General features: G+C 44.5%; 2 protein-coding genes across 2 annotated transcripts in view; one reads left to right on the forward strand and one right to left on the reverse strand.

Moving 5' to 3' along the window:
- The window catches only part of LOC115437227 (inositol monophosphatase 1-like), a 194,014-nt gene that overhangs the window by 84,256 nt on the left and 90,671 nt on the right, over positions 1-19,087 (forward strand). The gene's annotated exons all lie outside the window — the stretch shown is intronic.
- On the reverse strand, positions 614-18,360 carry LOC115437209 (protein disulfide-isomerase TMX3-like). The gene is made up of 16 exons (XM_030160418.1): positions 18,239-18,360; positions 17,595-17,646; positions 14,667-14,709; positions 13,786-13,909; positions 12,538-12,583; positions 10,930-11,010; positions 9,749-9,848; positions 9,598-9,675; positions 9,038-9,104; positions 6,740-6,838; positions 6,575-6,632; positions 6,447-6,500; positions 6,315-6,371; positions 2,254-2,383; positions 1,237-1,305; positions 614-886 (listed from the first exon to the last, which is right to left on the reverse strand). The coding sequence occupies exons 1-16, from the start codon at positions 18,279-18,281 to the stop codon at positions 698-700; spliced, it is 1,290 nt and encodes a 429-aa protein (XP_030016278.1). The 5' UTR covers positions 18,282-18,360; the 3' UTR covers positions 614-697.

A 19,087-nucleotide genomic window follows, 5' to 3' on the forward strand; every position in this document is an offset into this window, starting at 1 on the left:
GCATGAATACTTGTTTTCCTGTTCGGTACATATGTGTTGTTGTCAATGTTTTCTCTGTCGTTATGAACAAGCCTTGTATATTATAACCGATGTGTTTTACGGGAGGAAAAAAGCAGGGGCGAGTGAGTCAATACTTTCGTTTACACTCTGCTCTGGCCTTTTTTTATTTTTAATTTGGGGACACTAATTTGGGGACATTTAATTTGGGCACACCGTTAGTCGGCCCAGCCAAGGTGTAATCTAAAGGCCTGAGGGTTAGGACCAGGGTTTGGGTTAGGGTCAGGGTTAAGATCATGGTTAGCGTTAGGACCAGGATTTGGGTTAGGGTTGGGGTCAGGGTCTGGGTTAAGATCATGGTTAGGGTTAGGACCAGAATCAGGGTAAGGGTGAAGCTGTGATTCTGTCCTCCTTTAGCTGATGATTGTTGGATATTTTCTACATATTGATTCTTTTCTGCCTCCACAGGTCCATAACTGTATTATGTATAGACAGGTAGTTGGACTTTGTAGATGTATGAGTATTGTGGTTGTTTATAGATAGACATAATAATTAAATATAAACATAATAAACAAAACAGAGCACAAACAGAACAACATGAGCCAGAATAAAACCGTCAGTGTTTCTGTCACATTTATTGAAAAACAATGACCATGAAACTGCCTCTAGATCTCTGATTGGTTCATTGGTGTGATGTCAGTCAGTCGGACTTCTTGTCACCGCGCGTTTTGCGTCGCTGCGAAGACACTGTTAATGCTGCATCTGCGTCATCATCGTCGTAGCTGTCAGAGGAGCGGGACTTAAAGCAGAGGTAGAAGACGAAGGCCATGATCGCAGACGGAAGGCCAATCAGGAGGCAGCCGAGGAGCGGCGCCTGGACAAACACCGTCTGGACACAACGCAGAGGTCAAAGGTCACACAAGGATAACCCCGACCCTAACCCCAACACTGACCTTAACCTTAACCCTGACCCTAACCCTGACATTTACAAATCAGACCATTTTTTAATTGTATTTTTATTTGTACTGTTTATTTGTACTTCGCACTGTAAAGCACTTTGTGACTGTCTGTGAAAAGTGCTCTATAAATAAAATTTACTTCTTTAGTTAATTACTTACTTACTTACTTAGACCATGACATGAACAAAACCAGACTAAAACAGACAAAAATAAAAGACAAAAACACACCCATGCTTACTAACTAGTCCACAGTGATGGTGACTTGTCTGGGACCACTTACCGACAGAGCTGCCTTTGTTTCATAAACCACTCGCTGGACCCGCTGGGTAATGCCGTTTCCTCCCTGACACTGAAAACACAGGTTCATGTTATTGAAACAGAGTCACCTGAGCAGGTAGGCCCCTCCCACTGAGCCGACCACACCCCTTTTCCACCTGGATCTGGTCTGTCCCAGGCACTGTTTGGTTCTTGGTTCTTTAGTTGTTCCCAGAAACTCCAGATCCAGAAACTGACAAAAAAGTTGGCCCCAGTTCTGGTTCTGGTCATATACGGACCTATCAGCCCTTGCAGATCCTGCACCTGTATGACCCCGAGAAATGGTCACATGACTCCAAGTCCAAGTGCATGTCAAGGGGTTGGAAGAAGTCCCCTAGACTGCTGAGCAGAAACAGCTGCTTCTAGGTCCAGGATCGGAACCCTCCTCCAGAGCACTGTCCTCTCCTGGAGACAGTGGTCTCCTGAGGACTGTGATCAATGGACAGATGGAACGGTCGGATCACGGACCTCAATGAGATGTTGAGGAGGTGATTCAGGATCTGGTGAATCCATCACAGATACTCCTAAACACTCACTGGAACATCTGAAATGTTTGAAACTTCTGGAATGTTGGGAGCATCTGGAATGTTTGGGAAAACAAGTCTCCAAATGCCAAATAAAGAATTAAAATAAATGATGGACTCACACATGACATTTTTTTCAAAAATGTCTGTTCATGAAGATGAAAGTTTCCAAATAAAGTAAAAAGTTTGATAATAAACCAAAGTTTTGAAAATGAGTTCTAAAATGTCCAATAACGTAGATTTCTGTGGTGTTGGTTCAGTTAGAACAAATATCATTTGTAAGATGGTTCCAAAAAGACGGAGAATAAGGACAATAAGAGAACAGAAGCTGGAGTGGTGCTAGTTGTGGTTCTGGATTAGAAAACACATGTATTTTCATATCCTGGTCCTACCGCCCCACCCTCCCCCAAGGTGAGTCTACTGACCAGTTAAACCTGCTGCCATTGGACCACACTAACCTGTATGCTGCCGTCCAGAACCCGGTTAAGGAAGTCCAGCAACTGCTGCTCTGTCTCCACAGCAACCGAGGGAAGGAAGTAGCCGTCATTGGACAGATTGACCACAATAAAGGAGGGGACGATGACATCACTGAAACAACAAAACAAATACCATCAACCGCCACAGGCCTGAGTGTCAGGGTCAAGGTAAGGGTTAAGGCTTAAGGGTCAGGGTTAAGGGTCAAGGTTAGGGTTAAGAGTCAGGGTTAAGGGTCAAAGTTAGGGTTAAGGCTTAAGGGTCAGGCTTAAGGGTCAAGGTTAGGGTTAAGGGTCAGGGTTAAGGGTAAGGGGTAGGGTTAAGGGTCAAGGTTAGGGTTAAGGGTCAATAGTCAGGTTAAGGGTCAGGGTTAAGGGTAAGAGTTAGGGTTAAGTGGTTCTGGTTGAGTGGATGCTGGTGTGACTTGCTGCCGCTGCTCACTGGCATTTTTTATAGTGTTTTAAATGGTTTTTATGCCCGAAATGTACTGAGTAGTTGTATGTATGTGGGAACCAAGTAACCATATCTCTTCTCACTAGTGCGACAGTTGCTTTTCCTGCACTTTGTTGTCAGAGGGCTAACACTAGCCTACCTACTGGATCACTCCACCCAGCTTCGCTAATCCACTTGTCGCTGCTGCTGCTATGTGGGCCTGCGAGTTCCATATCTGGTCTACAATTGCCTGGCTGTTCCTGCGGACATGTCACCGTCCTGTGTCAGGTCTCCGACAGTACACAGCGACTGAGCTCCTCTGGCTCTGCCGTCGTCTGCTCACACCTTCACCTCCAGTGTTGCGCCACCACCCGTACGTCACGCTTCCCCCCTGAAAAAGATACATCCATGGTGGGTCCCGCAGGAGTTTCCAATACGGCAGCTCCAACACAGTAAGGTCCTTCTGGTCCGCTTCTCGCAGCCGGGCTGTCGACCACCGAGTAGTAGCCAGCCTAGCAAGGTCAGCTAACGCTGCCACCAAGCAACAACACCACTGTCATCTTCGGTCTCCTCAACATCTGTTCCCTCACGAGCAAAGGACATCTGATTCAGGACCTCCTCACCGACCGTAAGTTCCACTTTCTCTGTCTTACTGAAACCTGGCAACGGACCAATGACTTTTTGCAGCTAAATGAATCTGACTTTCCAATACATAAGAAAGGACATACCCTGGATGTAGTCTGCTGTTGTGGTCTCGCCCCCCTGAACTGTTCAGCAGATGAAGTTCACATCTCCGACCACGCCCTCCTCTCCTTCAACACCACACTCTGCCTCACCGCTCTCAAGCCATCACGTCTTATCTCATTTCCAAATATTAAGGACATCAGTTTACACACTCCTCCAACATCGACAACATTCTACTCCTGGACTCCCCCTCAACTCCTGATGAACTTGCTGCATCATACAATAATAGTCTGACCCACAGTCTTGATTCTGTTGCCCCACTGAAAACACAGTCTGTTTCCTTCTTTCCAACTGCCCCCGGTACACCCCTGAACTCCGACAAATGAAAGCTAAAGGTTGACAACTTGAGCGACTCCACAAAAAAACTGGTCTCATTCTCCACATGGACATGCTCCGAACACACATACAGCACCATGAGGACTCAGTTACTAAAACCAAATCAAACTACTGTTCTGCTTTAATCATCTCTTCAGAAGGAAACCAAAACACTGTTCACCCTGCTCATTTAAACTATCCAGCCACCCGACTCCCTGCCCCCCCCCACCCCCAAACTTATACTCATCAAGCATCTGTCAGTCTCTACTTCAATTCTTCAATGAGACAATCCTCAACATCCACCTGCACCTCTGTCCAAAGTCACTGCCTGCCTCTCCACCTGAACCACTCACACTCCCAGTCATTTTCCACTTTTCAACTCCCCGATACCTCTGTAATCGCCACCCTCATCAAAAACTCCAAACCTCCACCTGTCAACCTCGATCCACCGCACCCCCCCACACTCTGGTCAAATCCTGCCTTCCTTCTCTCCATCTGCCATCACTCAACTCTTCCTGACCACTCGGAACTGTTCCTCCACAATTCAAACGCAGCGGGATTAACGTGTCTATGCTATGTGTCTATGTATACACTATATTGCCAAAAGTATTCACTCACCTGCCTTGACTCGCATATGAATTTAAGTGACATCCCATTCCTAGTCTATGGGGTTCAATATGACGTGGGTCCACCCTTTGCAGCTATAACAGCTTCAACTCTTCTGGGAAGGCTGTCCACAAGGTTTAGGAGTGTGTTCATGGGAATTTTTGACCATTCATCCAGAAGCGCATTTGTGAGGTCACACACTGATGTTGGACAGAAGGTCTGGCTCTCAGTCTGCGCTCTAATTCATCCCAAAGGTGTTCTATGGGGTTGAGGTCAGGACTGTGTGCAGGCCAGTCCAGTTCATCCACACCAGACTCTGTCATCCATGTCTTTATGGACCTTGCTTTGTGCACTGGTGCACAGTCATGTTGGAAGAGGAAGGGGCCAGCTCCAAACTGTTCCCACAAAGTTGGGAGCATGGAATTGTCCAAAATGTCTTGGTATGCTGAAGCATTCCCAGTTCCTTTCACTGGAACTAAGGGGCCAAGCCCAGCTCCTGAAAAACAACCCCACACCATAATCCCCCCTCCACCAAACTTTACACTTGACACAATGAGGTCCGTCAAGTATCATTCTCCTGGCGACCACCAAACCCAGACCCGTCCATCAGATTGCCAGATGGAGAAGCGCGATTCATCACTCCAGAGAAGGCGTCTCCACTGCTCTAGAGTCCAGTGGCGGCGTGCTTTACACCACTGCATCCAGCGCTTTGCATTGCACTTGGTGATGTATGGGCTTGGATGCAGCTTGCTCGGCCACAGAAATCCATTCCATGAAGCTCTCTGCGCACTGTTCTGGAGCTAATCTGAAGGACACATGAAGTTTGGAGGTCTGTAGTGATTGACTCTGCAGAAAGTTGCCGACCTCTTCGCACTATGCGCCTCAGCATCCACTGACCCCGCTCCGTCAGTTTACGTGGCCTACCACTTCGTGGCTGAGTTGCTGTCGTTCCCAAACACTTCCACTTTCTTATAATACAGCTGACAGCTGACTGCGGAATATTTAGGAGCGAGGAAATTTCACGACTGGATTTTTTGCACAGGTGGCATCCTATCACAGTTCCACGCTGGAATTCACTGAGCTCCTGAGAGCGACCCATTCTGTCACAAATGTTTGTAAAAGCAGTCTGCATGCCTAGGTGCTTGATTTTATACACCTGTGGCCATGGAAGTGATTGGAACACCTGATTCTGATTATTTGGACGGGTGAGCCAATACTTTTGGCAATATAGTGTATGTCTATATGTCTGTCTATGTGTCTATCTCAATATGTCTATGTCTATGTCTATGTCTATATCTGTGTCTGTAGGTCTATGTCTATATGTCTGCCTATATGTCTGTATGTCTACGTCTATATCTGTATGTCTATGTCTATATATCTATGTCTATATCTGTGTCTATAGGTCTATGTCTATACGTCTGTCTATATGTCCATATGTCTGTCCATATCTATATGTCTATGTCTATATCTATGTCTATATGTCTATGTCTATATGTCTATATGCCTATGTGTCTATGTCTATGTGTCTATGTGTCTATGTCTATGTCTATACGTCTATGTGTCTATGTCTATATGTCTATGTGTCTATGTCTATATGTCTGTGTTTCTATGTCTATATCTATATGTCTATGTCTATATCTATGTCTATATGTCTGTCAGTATTTATATGTCTATATCTATGTCTATATGTCTATGTCTATATGTATGTCTGTAGGTATATGTCTATGTCTATATGTCTATGTGTCTGGCCAGTCTGGCCAATATACCATTTATGACATTTTAAGCATTCAATCCCATTAGGGTTAGGGGTTAAGGGTTAGGGTTAAAGGTTAGGGTTAGGGATTAGGGGTTAGGGATAGGGATAGGATTAGGGTTAGGGATTGGGTTGGGTTGGGTTTAGGGTTAGGGTTAGGGTTTAGGGATAGGGTTAGGGTTATTGATGTCAAACCTCATGGTGAGTCCACGTATATAATCAGGTTCGTCCATGAAACCAAAGTAGAAACTCCTGTAAGCACACGGTCATGACTGTTAGGGTTATTGTGTGTCAGGTGATCATCAGTACACAGCTGTGACCTCTGACCTCTTGTACTTGTCTGAATTCCCTGCGGCGACATTCTCCACCAGACGTTTGTACCTGAACAGGTGACAGGAAACCCATCAGAATGTGTGGTCACTGCTGACCTACTCAGCAGGTGTGTTCAGTCGTACCTCAGACTCTGTTCACTCTGATGCTCCGCCTCCACCAGCACTAACACCACCAGTTTACCTGGATGACATCACACACAACAACCAATCACCACCAGTTTACTTGTGCACCTTCTGTGTCCATGAGCCAATCAGCTGCTGTTGTGATGAGATCATTGGGGTTCTCACCTGTCTCACCCATGGCATACAGGGTGAAGCTGTCGATCTTAGCGAAGTTGGAGAATCGTTCTCTGTTGATCCACGACCTCAGCTCACCGTCATGTTCCTCTAAACCACCACAACCACAGGACGAGACAAAGTTCAGGCAAATCAGAAGCTGTTTCCTTTGGTTGGTGTTTGTTGTCTTTAGGGTTGACCTGTGGTCAAACCTCCATCAGGTCAACCACTGCGGCAGCGTTTGTGTTCGTGTGGACAAACGTCAACTCACATGTGAACCTTGTGAACCCTTAAAACCAGGCTGCAATCATCCCACATGTGGTGGAACTCAGGTGGAACCCACCTGTGGACCAGTTCTACAGACTGTTCATATAGGGTGGGCGGTGCCATGGTGTCAGCTCCTCAGTGGAGGTCTGCTAAGCATTAGCTTACTGATAGATAAAAGATCAAGGGACTCACTAAAAGCCAGGAGTAGGCGTGGTTTACTGGAACGTCGTCACGCACATTCTTGGAAGCGCCGTGCCTGCGCTTGTGGACCATGTAGCTTGCACTTGTCGATCTACCCATTTCATGCCACAACTGAGAACTGTGGTCCTGTCATGTGATGACCTCTACAATTATTTGTATTTGGAAACTGCGTCACAGAAGACAGCCCTGGTCCTCATCTTGTCTCCCTACAGATCAGAACAGTAATGTTCATTTGAAGCCCTAATTAACTCATATATGTGTATATATATATATGTGTGTGTGTGTGTGTGTGTGTGTATATATATATATATATATATATATATATATATATATATATATATATATATATATAAAATTATTTATTTACTTTATTTTTATTTGTTTTATCAACGGACAACACAGAAACAGAAACTAGAGGTCACTGGTTGAGCACAAAACCTTTGCATGACAGACAGTAGTAATTCTGCATTGGTTTGATGATGTCCAGTCTTTATGAACATTCGTTCCTTGAGTCTTAGGTCATACATCAGTGTTTCCATAGAGTAGATTTCCACTGTTTTAACCACTGATCCTCAGAGAGTGCATCAGTTTAGAACCAGTTCCTTGTATTGGCTTTTTTGGACGCAATTATAAGAATTTTACAGAGGTATTTGTCTTCTTTCTCCATAACATCTCCAGGTAACAGTCCCAGCAAAAAGAACGTGGGGTCCTTAGGACTGGTGAAAGTCAGAATGTCCTCAATCATTTCAAAAAGCCTTTCCCCAAAAACACCTCAGTTTTCTACATGTCCAGGAAATATGAGAGTGATTAGCACTTGTCCACACTGTCTCCAACAGTACTGTTGATATCCCTTTACTTTAGAAGTGATATGTGGTGTCCTACAGAATCTAATCAGGCTTTTCCACCCAAACTCCCTCCATCTTTTAGAACCAGTAGATGTTTGTTGTGTTGCACATTGAAACCCTGGTAAGACAATACCAGCTCCTCCTCCCATTTGGATTTAATGTACAATGTGTTGTTTCCATTTAGTTTCTGCAGCCTTTTATATAATTTAGAAACAATTTTACTTGGCATACCTCTGTAAGCAATTAACTTTACTTTTTAATGTTTTTTTGAAATAATGTACATAAAAGGAACCAAACACAGAGGTCTTCAAAAAACTCCTCACAATCAATAGCTTTATCAACCAACCTTATGCATTTCTACGAGCATGGCCACCCAATCATCTTTCTCCATGAGAAATTCATCTGGAATTGTGGGGCTTGAAACCAAATATGAAGGCGGGACTACACCACTAGGCCATCACAGATGGAACCTTATCAGTGGGCCATCATAGATGGAACCCCACCGCAAGGCCATCACAGATGGAACCACACCGCTGGGCCATCATAGATGGAACCCCACCGCTAGGCCATCACAGATGGAACCCCACCGCTAGGCCATCACAGATGGAACCTTATCACTGGGCCATCACAGATGGAACCCCACCACTGGGACAGCCTGCGAGATAGCACAGCATGTACACCATATGTGTGACGCAGGACGTAGAGCCCCGCCCCCTGAGTGACCTAACCCTAACCCTGCCCCTGGGTGAAACACCTGGTTTTTAGTGAGTCTCAAATGATCTACAGCCTCATTAATGTAGAATAGAATAGAATAGAATAGAATAGAATAGAATGTAACTGCTGCAAAGGATCCAATTAAAACAGACCAGACCACAACAACCTCTGGAACAACAAGTTGACTGTATATGTGTGGGAGCATCATTTAGTGGCTGTTGATGGTATTATACACTAGCACTGACATGTCCACATGGAGTCAAAGGTCAAAGGTCAGTCTCACCACTGTAGGTGAAGTAGGTTCCATCTTTAAAGACAACAACTGCTGGAAGAGAAGGAACTGAGATGATCTGAAAAAGAGAAATCTGCTGTCATTTACTGAGATCTACTAGGATCTACTGAGATCTACTAGGATCCACTGAGACCTACTAAGATTCACTTAGATCTACTGAGATCTACAAGGATCTACTAAGATTCACTGAGATGTACTAGGCTCTACTAAGATTCACGGAGATCTACTAGGATCTACTGAGATCTACTAAGATTCACTTAGATCTTCTGGGATCTACTGGGATCTACTAAGATTCACTGATATGTACTAGGATCTACTGAGATCTACTAGGATCTACTAAGATCCACTGAGATCTACTAAGATCTACTAAGATTCACTGAGATCTAGGCAAGACAAGACAGATTTATTTGTATAGCACAACTCATACACAGGGCAATTCACAGTGCTTTACAACTACTCGGATCTACTGAGATCACTGAGATCTACGAGGATCTACTGAGATCTACCAGGATCTTTTGGGATCTACTGGGCTCTAATCCCAGGGCTGTAACCTTTGGTAGGACATCTCTAGTTGCAGAGAAGAAGTAGGTGTGAACGATCAGCTCCTCGGCTGCAGCTGTGTAGTTTCCCTGCAGAGGTCAAAGGTCACGTGTCAGTTGTGTGTTCATGCATTCATGTGTTCGTGTGTGTGTATGTGTGTACCTTCAGCAGTGACGTAGCTCCTATGTAAACAAACAGGGTGTCATGACGACTGAGGGCGTGTTGGAAGAGCTGCAGGGAGGACAGGGATCGGACGGATGGACTGAAACACACAACAAATGCAAATAAACACAAACAAAACACCGAGGAGTAAAATATGTGACTTTAAACAACACAACATGAAATGCACACAAATAAAAATCAACAAAAACAAAACAGAGATCATTTCAGAATAAACACTAAATGAAACAGACAGACTCCAGTGGAACACCTGAACAGAACTAATGGAACTACGAAGAAGTGAAAACAAACACATGATCGCGGCTGAATATTAACCAACAATCATTTAAACCAGTGAGGGTTAAAATGTGGGGCGGGTCCCCTAGGGGGGGCATGAAGTCTTCCCAGGGGGGTCATAGGATCAGTCCTGGGTGTTTTTTTGATCTTCAGGTTAGAACATGTATGAGGTGGAACTAATATTTGATGGTTGGACCATCCTGGACTCATTTTATGGACGGACACCAAACCAATCTACTGGCATGGTGATCTGTCACTAGACTAGACAAAGAGTTTAGGTTTGGACGATGGACAAGGACTGGACCAGAAAAGACACACGGACACACATGCTGGTGTTTTGGACCAGTTTGGACAGTTTGGACTTTAATGTTTTCAGATCTCCAATGGAAACGGGCTCATTGACCCATTGATATTGGTCACACGTTCATCTGTGGAACCAACATGTGTTTGTTGGACTAAAAAAGGAGCTGTCTGGTTGAGTTTATTTGTATTATTCAAAGAAAAATGTAAGTTATTTTTAATTTTAACAAAAAATTATTCAAGGAAAAGCAAAAAGTATTGTTACAATATTGATGTTTCTTTCAATTAAAGTTATAATTGCATGACTATCACAGTGTTGTTGGGGTTGGGGGGGGGGGGGGGGTTTAAAGTCCTCCAAAGGGTGGGGCCACAGAAAAAGACTGAGAACCAATGGGTTAAAAGAACATTTAATTTAGAGGAAAATATGACAGTTGAACATATTTAAGTTTGAACTGAATTAATAAAGACAAGGGGAAAAACGGTTGACCCTGCGTAAAAATACATATTTATTAATACATTGAATGAAATAGTGACATGAACTATTTCAAAGCCATTCATCATTAATTTTCAACACAAAATGGACTCACCCACTGACACGGTTTGTGAAATCCATGATCCCGTCTTTAGTCCTCGGTCCAACATAATTATACCTGAGGTCCTTCTTCAACCTGAAACACAAACAGCAGCTGATTGGCTGAAGAGGTGCAATGTCACACTGCAGATGATTGGCTGATGGACCTTCTAGTGGACCACCACGGGAACTCATCACCAGTGGACCAATCAAACCCCGAATATTCCATCATTTACACACATCATGTTTTTCTATTTAACTGAAATAACAACTGTTTAAGGATCAGAGAAAATAAAAATGTGGTCTGAGTGACATTGTCCTGACGTCCACAGTATGAAGATGTCATCCTCCAAACAATTGGACTTAGGGAGTTTGGGTTAGGGACAGAAACAGGGTTAGGGTTAGGGACAGAAACAGGGTTAGGGACAAGAACAGAGTTAGGGTTAGGGACAGGAACAGGATTAGGGTTAGGGACAAGAACAGGGTTAGGGTTAGGGACAACTACAGGGTTAGGGTTAGGGACAGGAACAGGGTTAGGGACAAGAACAGGGTTCGGGTTAGGGACAAGAACAGGGTTAAGGTTAGGGACAGGAACAGGGTTAGGGATAGGGACAAGAACAAGGTTAGGGTTAGGGACAAGAACAGGGTTAGGGACAAGAACAGGATTAGGGTTAGGGACAAGAACAGGGTTAGGGACAGGAACAGGGTTAGGGTTAGGGACAAGAACAGGGTTAGGGACAGGAACAGGGTTAGGGACAAGAACAGGGTTAGGGTTAGGGACAGGAACAGGGTTAGGGACAGGAACAGTGTTAGGGTTAGGGACAAGAACAGGGTTAGGGACAAGAACAGGATTAGGGTTAGGGACAAGAACAGGGTTAGGGTTAGGGACAAGAAAAGGGTTAGGGACAAGAACAGGGTTAGGGACAGGAACAGGGTTAGGGACAAGAACAGTGTTAGGGTTAGGGACAAGAACAGGGTTAGGGACAAGAACAGGATTAGGGTTAGGGACAAGAACAGGGTTAGGGTTAGGGACAAGAAAAGGGTTAGGGACAAGAACAGGGTTAGGGACAAGAACAGGATTAGGGTTAGGGACAAGAACAGGATTAGGGTTAGGGACAAGAACAGGATTAGGGTTAGGGACAAGAACAGGGTTAGGGTTAGGGACAAGAACAGGATTAGGGTTAGGGACAAGAACAGGATTAGGGTTAGGGACAAGAACAGGGTTAGGGTTAGGGACAAGAAAAGGGTTAGAGACAAGAACAGGGTTAGGGTAAGGGATTAGAACAGGGTTAGGGTCAGCGTCTTCAGGTGAATCTGTGCAGGTTTTGTCCATTCCAGTGATTTCAGCCATGGATCAATGTCCACCAACATCGTCCTTCTTTTGGGGACTCGTGTCCCTCTGGTTTGGGATTTCCTCAGAGGACTGTTTAGCCGACAACGTCACCGGTCAAGGTCCGAGTATCACTAGGACCCTGTGGATGTTGAACTCAACCTGAAGTGTCTTTAAAATTGACCAACATCATGTTTGTAAACGATGACAGAACAGGGTTGATGTGTGATTGGCCTGTTTTTTGACTGATGCAGTGGTGGTTCAACCCACTGGGTCTGATGACATCATACTCACATGAAAATGGCAGGGTAACCTCTGACCCGGAATTCTTTGGCCAAACCTGAAACAAACCAACAAATAATTCAAGTATAATATAAAATAATCCAATCAAAAGCAGCACACGTCATACCAGCAACAGAAAATGAACCAACCCCCCCTCCTCACAGACACCCCTCCTCAAAGAAAAAAAAAAAAAAGATACCTCCACACTGACTCAGGGTTAAGGTTAAGGTCAGGGTTAGGGTTAGGGGCCGTTTACACGGCGTAGGATTCAGTCGACTCCGGGAAGATTTCATCGCGGATTAGCCTTCTGTTAACATGGAAACGGTGCCTAGAGTGCCTGAATCCAGAAACTTTTGATACCAGGGTCCAGGGTGGAATGTTATCGATACGCTCCGCATTTCAGCTCCGTGTTAACGCGAATTGGAGCATTCCGGGGTAAAATATGACGTCACCGCATGCACGCGCAGCCAAGAACCGCCAGTTAACCCACTCCAGGCCAGTTGGTGGCGGTAATGCGCCTCCAAGCTGGTTTGCCAGCCTCTATGACACAATAAAGCTGCAGAAAAAGAAGGAACAACCATAACAACAATGGCCGGTTTCAGAACAACATACGTGCTGCTAACTGTGCTCAGCTCGTCTGTCCAGACAAAGAAGTCCTGCGTCTTTGTACGACCACTCGCCATTGTTGTTTGTAAATAGTGTTGTCCGTCTCGTCTTCTTCTTCTTCTTCTCCTCATTTAAAGGCTGTCTAAACCGGAAATTGTTTGTGCGCAGGCGCGTGTTTTGCCGCCACTGTTTCACTACAGCTCTACATCGCCAGCTACTGGTCTGGCATGGCCACTACAGCGTATTCAGCCGTTCTCGCGGACTCATGTTAACGCAGATCGTTATCATAGCGGCTTTGTCTTAACGCGGAATGATTTTATAACGCAAAGGAGAAATCTTTGCGGAGTGTTGCCGTGTAAACGTACCCTTAGTCGGTGTCAGGGTTAGGGATAAGGTCAGGGTTAGGGTTAGTCAGGGTTAGGGTTAAGGTCAGGGTTAAGGTCAGGGTCAGGGTTAGGGATAAGGTCAGGGTTAGGGTTAGTCAGGGTTAGGGTTAAGGTTAGTGTTAAGGTTAGGGTTAAGGTCAGGGTCAGGGTCTTCATGGTGAACTCCTTGTTTGGGGTGACATTGACAGGTTCCTGTGGGTGTTGGGTTGTAAAGGTTTATGAGACCCTGGTCCCATGTGGCCGGTGGTCTGAGTCGAGGTCAGCTGACCTGTGCTGGAGGTTGCATCTGCTTTGCCAACATTCACCGGAGAACCGAGGCTCCGCAGCTCAGAGCCAATCTGATGCCAAACGGGGTCCAGCTGTTTACAGAAGGAACACCAGGGGGCGTAGAACTGCAGACAGAGGAACCAGGACAGACTTATGGTTAATTAATACTGATCAGTCATTAGTCAACACTAATAAATGATCAATACCTTCTATTGGAATCAATGACATATAAAGATTTTGATAAAACAGTGGAAAAGTGTCGGAACTGTCCAAACATTTACGATGTTGTCTTCATGGACATTCACCTAAATTATAAATTCAGTTGAATTTTTTTCAATAAGGTGATTTGGCTTAGAGGGTTAGGGTAAATAATGAACCAATCATCTTGTGAAAGTTGGATTTTTCACTGTCAGTGATTCCCTTCACAGTTCATCAGATCATCGAGTTGGAATTGAACACTGTTGATATATGGGTCCTAACTCGAACCCCAACCCGAACCCTATCAAGCCCTACCCAGAACCCACCAAGGCAGATTTGATCAATTCAACATAGTTTTGACACATGAATGAAAGATTCTGGACATTTGTACATGATGACACAACAAATTCCTCCAAAACAGAACTCATTAGTTGTTTCACGATGCAGAAAAATGACAAAGAACAACTGGTTCAGTTTCACATGTTCTGCACAAATACCACATGTTTAGGCAGAGTGAAGTTGGTTCCATTCTTGAAACCAGCTCCATTTATGGTTCTTGGAACTGGTTTTGAGAACAGAACCAACTTCACTCTGCTATATGTTTAATGAAGTCAAACCTTCGACAGTGAAACACATTCATCTGTCAATCAAATAAAACCAATCAATAAAAAGTGGACATCGTACTTCGATGAGCCAGATGTCGTCGGCTCCTCTTGTCTGCATGAAGCTATTAAACACAAAAAACAGACAAAAACACATGAAACACAGGAATTAGTATCATACATGTATGTGTATCATCAACAAAATCAGGAAAACAATCAATGATGAAACATTTAAAAAACCTTTAAGAGCTGAGGATGGTCAGGGAAAGACCCAGACATGTAGGGCTAGGGTAAGGGTAAGAGTAAGGGTTAGGGTATCCTGCAGATCCATGGTCTGTAGTGGACCAGGGGCAGAGTTTTAAATATCTGGGGACAGACTGACACCTGTCTGTCCTTTGGACAACACACAGACAACAACATGTCCACCTGCTCAGAAAACTTTGAACATCAGCAAAGATATTTATTTGAACCCTCATTTACAAGTCACTCATTGAATGCAACCTCACATGTGACCTCTGAACCTGGTTCAACTTCCCTAACCCTAACCCCATAACTCTAAGGGTGTTTTCACACAGCGTACTCGAGTCCGTATCCAAGTACGCTGGACCCCAAAGTCTGCTTAGTTTTGTCCATGTAAATGCGACCCATGCCCGAGACCGGAGGTGATCTAATCACCACTCCAACAACGGAAGTAAGTTAATCACCACAAGACCGTAGACAGCACTCCTGCTGTCTCCTGAAAAAGCCTTGGATCCACGTGGCACAGGCTCACCTTATGGACCGAGCCACTGGAGGATATATCAGGGACAATGTAGGTCGCTCTTCTTCACTTTGCCTCAAACAGGATAACAGATGGAAAAGTATTGCCCATGAACAGAATAGTCGCTCAGTTGATGACGTAAGGGTTTGTCTTCTTCTGACTTCCACGTTTGTTGGATAGCGACAGAATTCCTTCTACACCGACACCTACTGTTTTGGCCCTGTAACACCCACTCGTATTTGGGCAAAGGCCGCGGTAGGCACTTGTGAACGCAACATCTGCGGGAAAAGGTGTGAATGTATCCAAGTATGGTACAAACTGGAGTACTCTGTGTGAAAACGCCCTAACTGTAACCCTGTTCCTAACCTTAACCGTAACCCATATTTATTGATCCTTTTATTGTTACATGCTGCTTTTTAAGTTTTTATACTGGACTGAAGTTTACACCACCTTATATCTTAAAACTGAATTCTTTGAGGGGTACTCCCCCCACCTTGCAATTTTAATTCTATATTGTGTCTTAGAATTGTAACTAAAGGTTTGTTCTTGGTGGGCCTGTGTATGGGAATGGGTGACTGCTGTGTTCCCTGGACTGGGGACTACTCCGGTCCGGTCTCAAGCCCAGGCCTTATGGGTAAAGCGGCTGAGCCCAACTGGTGGAGCTCCTTTGTTCCATCCGTCATCAGACTGAACAACAGCAGCTGGACTTGAACTACATCCTGCTCTAAGCAGTCGTTTACATCTGCCAATGTCACTCACTTGCACACTTGTAAAAAGTCACCTACTGCATTCTTCCTACTTTATTATTATTACTATTGCTATTTTTTTTGTCACTTTAGTAACTTTAACAAACTTGTTTATATTTTTCATCTCTTTATTTTTCTATTGTATTGATTCAGACTGTCTTGTGCTGCTGTACACACTTGAATTTCCCCCTTGGGGGATCAACAAAGTGTATCTTATCTTATCTCATCTCATCTCATCTCATCTTATCTCATCTTAACTCATCTTATCTTATCTTATCTTATCTTATCTTATCTTAAATGTGTGATGTTCAAATATATTGAATATACACTGAATATACAAACCCTTCCTTGAATCGCCACCTTACCGTGGTGGAGGGGTTTGGGTGCCTGAATAATCCTGAGAGCTATGTTGTCAGGGGCATTAGTCCCTGGTAGGGCCTCCCAAGGCAAACTGGTCCTAGGTGATGGGTCGGACCAAGAGCGATGCAAAAACCCGGTTCAGGAACACTGTACCAGGGGCCTCATGTATAAAGGGTGTGTATGCCTAAAAACGTGGCGTACGCCCTTTTCCACACTCACGTTCAGATGTATAAAGAGTGAAATGACCATAAAATGTACAGTCCTCCGCGCCAACTCCATGTCTGGCATACACACGTTTCTAGTGCTTTTGAACCATTGGTAACACTTAGAAACTGTAAATAATGTGGAAAAGGTCATTCCACAGACCACTGGTTGGTCAGACAGTTGTCTCTGTGACCCGCTGTTTTACAAAAAACAGATGTGGAAGTTGACAGTAAATATAGCAGTAGGTTAACCCACATGATGACAGCCTGCAAAACTACACCATAGTTTGTCGAGGAGGTTCAGACATAAAAATTCAGCATGAGCTTGATGAGACAACATGCAACGAGCGAGTTAATCAGCAACTCTGAGTAGATGACACAGAAGTAACGTGCTGCATCGCTATGACGTTCAGGTACTCAAAGTCGGTAGTATCCTGTAATGGAAACGGTCTCCAGGAATAGGACCTGGTACCAGAGTTGAGCCGAGTCAAGTCGAGTCGGTTCCAAATAGCGGAAACGCGGCATATGCTCCTACCCTCACCTATGGTCATCAGCTGTGGGTAGTGACTGAAAGAACATGATCGCGGATACAAGAGGTGGAAACGAATTTTCTCCGCACGGTGTGTGGGCTCTCCCTTAGAGATAGGGTGAGGAGTTCAGCCATCTGGGAGAGGCTCAGAGTAGAACCACTGCTCCTCCACAGTCAGAAGAGTCAGCTGAGGTGGTTCATCTGATCAGGATGCCTCCATGGTGAGGTGTTTCAGGGCATGACAAACCAGGAGGAGTCCCTGGGGCAGACCCAGGACATGCTGGAGTTATTATATCTGTGGACCTGGGAACACCTTGTATTCCCCTGGAGGAACTAGAGGAGGTGGAGGGGTGAGGGTGGATGGATGGATGGATGGATGGATGAATGGATGTCACATCACATTCGGACTCACGAATCATCGAGCTCCTCCACAAAGGCCGACGCCCCTGACAGGACCAGCAGCACTGAGAACAAACAACAAGAACAAGCAAGCAAACAAGTAAACAAATAATGAAATAATCAAACATATAAACAAACATTGCAAACAAACATTGAGGACAAACAAACAAACAACAATTAAAATACTTAAACATCAATGGTAAATAAACAAACAAAAACATCTCTGCTGACATTCTCTTAATGTTCAGACTTTGCTCTAACTTTGGTCTGTGTGTTGTTATGGTAACCCTGAAGTTGGCGTTTTACCCTGATCAAAGATGGCGGACAGCAAGCGAACAGCACAATCACTGACCAGTAAACTGACCAGTGAACTGGCCTGTAAACTGACCAGTGAGCTGACCAATAAACTGACCAGTGAGTTGATCAATTAACTGACCAGTGAACTGACCAGTGAGCTGACCAGTGAGCTGATGTGAGTCCATTTTGTGTCAGACTGAAGGTCCAGTCCGACTTTGATGGTTTTAAACATCCGTTGTGTCTCAAACCAGCAGGACATTGACTCAGATCAGGCTCACATGGGTCCTGGGCCTGATTCCGGTCTAGATCCTGGTCTCTGAGACCTGAAACCAACGGAACTGAGTGAGTGTGAGGACAAACCTGAGAAAATGATACCGTTGTTCCTGTTCTTCTGGTTCCACATGTCGACTGAAGACTGAAACGCTGCAGAACACGGATTAATACACACACACTAATCTGCACTAATCTGGACAGATTAACAGGTCCGTTCAAAACAGGACAACTTTATTAACAGTAGACAGACGACAACAGGACCAAGACCAGGACCAGAACAAGAATAGGATCTGACCAGGACCAGATTAATCTGGACAGATTAACAGGTCCATTCAAAACAGGACAAGTTTTTTTTAACAGCAGATAGACGACGACAGGACCAGACCAAGACCAGGACCATACCAGGACCAGACCAGGACCAGGACCAGACCAGATTAATCTGGACAGATTAGCAGGTCCAATCAAAACAGGACAAGTTTTTTAACAGTAGACAGACGACAACAGGACCAGGACCAGACTAAGACCAGGACCAGACCAGATTAATCTGGACAGATTAACAGGTCCGTTCAAAACAGGAAAACTTTATTAACAGTAGACAGACGACAACAGGACCAGGACCAGACCAGACCAAGACCAGGACCAGACCAGGACCAGATTAATCTGGACAGATTAACAGGTCCATTCAAAACAGGACAACTTTATTATTATTATTTTTAACATATTTTATTTAAAGAAAAGTGCCTCCTATTTTCCATCTTCCGAACCCATCTGAACACTGGTGCTCATCCAGTACAGTAGAAGACAGTGGAAACCCTTAAATTTCAATCTACACATCCCCCAAAAAAACAAAACAAAACAAAACAAAACAAAACAAAACAAAACAAAACAAAACAAAACAAAACAGTGAGACTTACAATTTAATACCACAGTTTAACA

This window comes from Sphaeramia orbicularis, chromosome 17 (genome assembly GCF_902148855.1).
Source record: "Sphaeramia orbicularis chromosome 17, fSphaOr1.1, whole genome shotgun sequence".
NCBI classification, from domain to species: domain Eukaryota; kingdom Metazoa; phylum Chordata; class Actinopteri; order Kurtiformes; family Apogonidae; genus Sphaeramia; species Sphaeramia orbicularis.

Coding starts and splice junctions, on each gene's coding strand:
- LOC115437209 (XM_030160418.1), bottom strand. CDS start 18,281: ATGTGGAACCAGAAGAACAGGAACAACGGTATCATTTTCTCAG. Junction 9,105..9,597: donor CTAGAGATGTCCTACCAAAG/GTTACAGCCCTG, acceptor TCTCTTTTTCAG/ATCATCTCAGTTCCTTCTCT. Junction 6,501..6,574: donor CAGAGTGAACAGAGTCTGAG/GTACGACTGAAC, acceptor TCACCTGTTCAG/GTACAAACGTCTGGTGGAGA.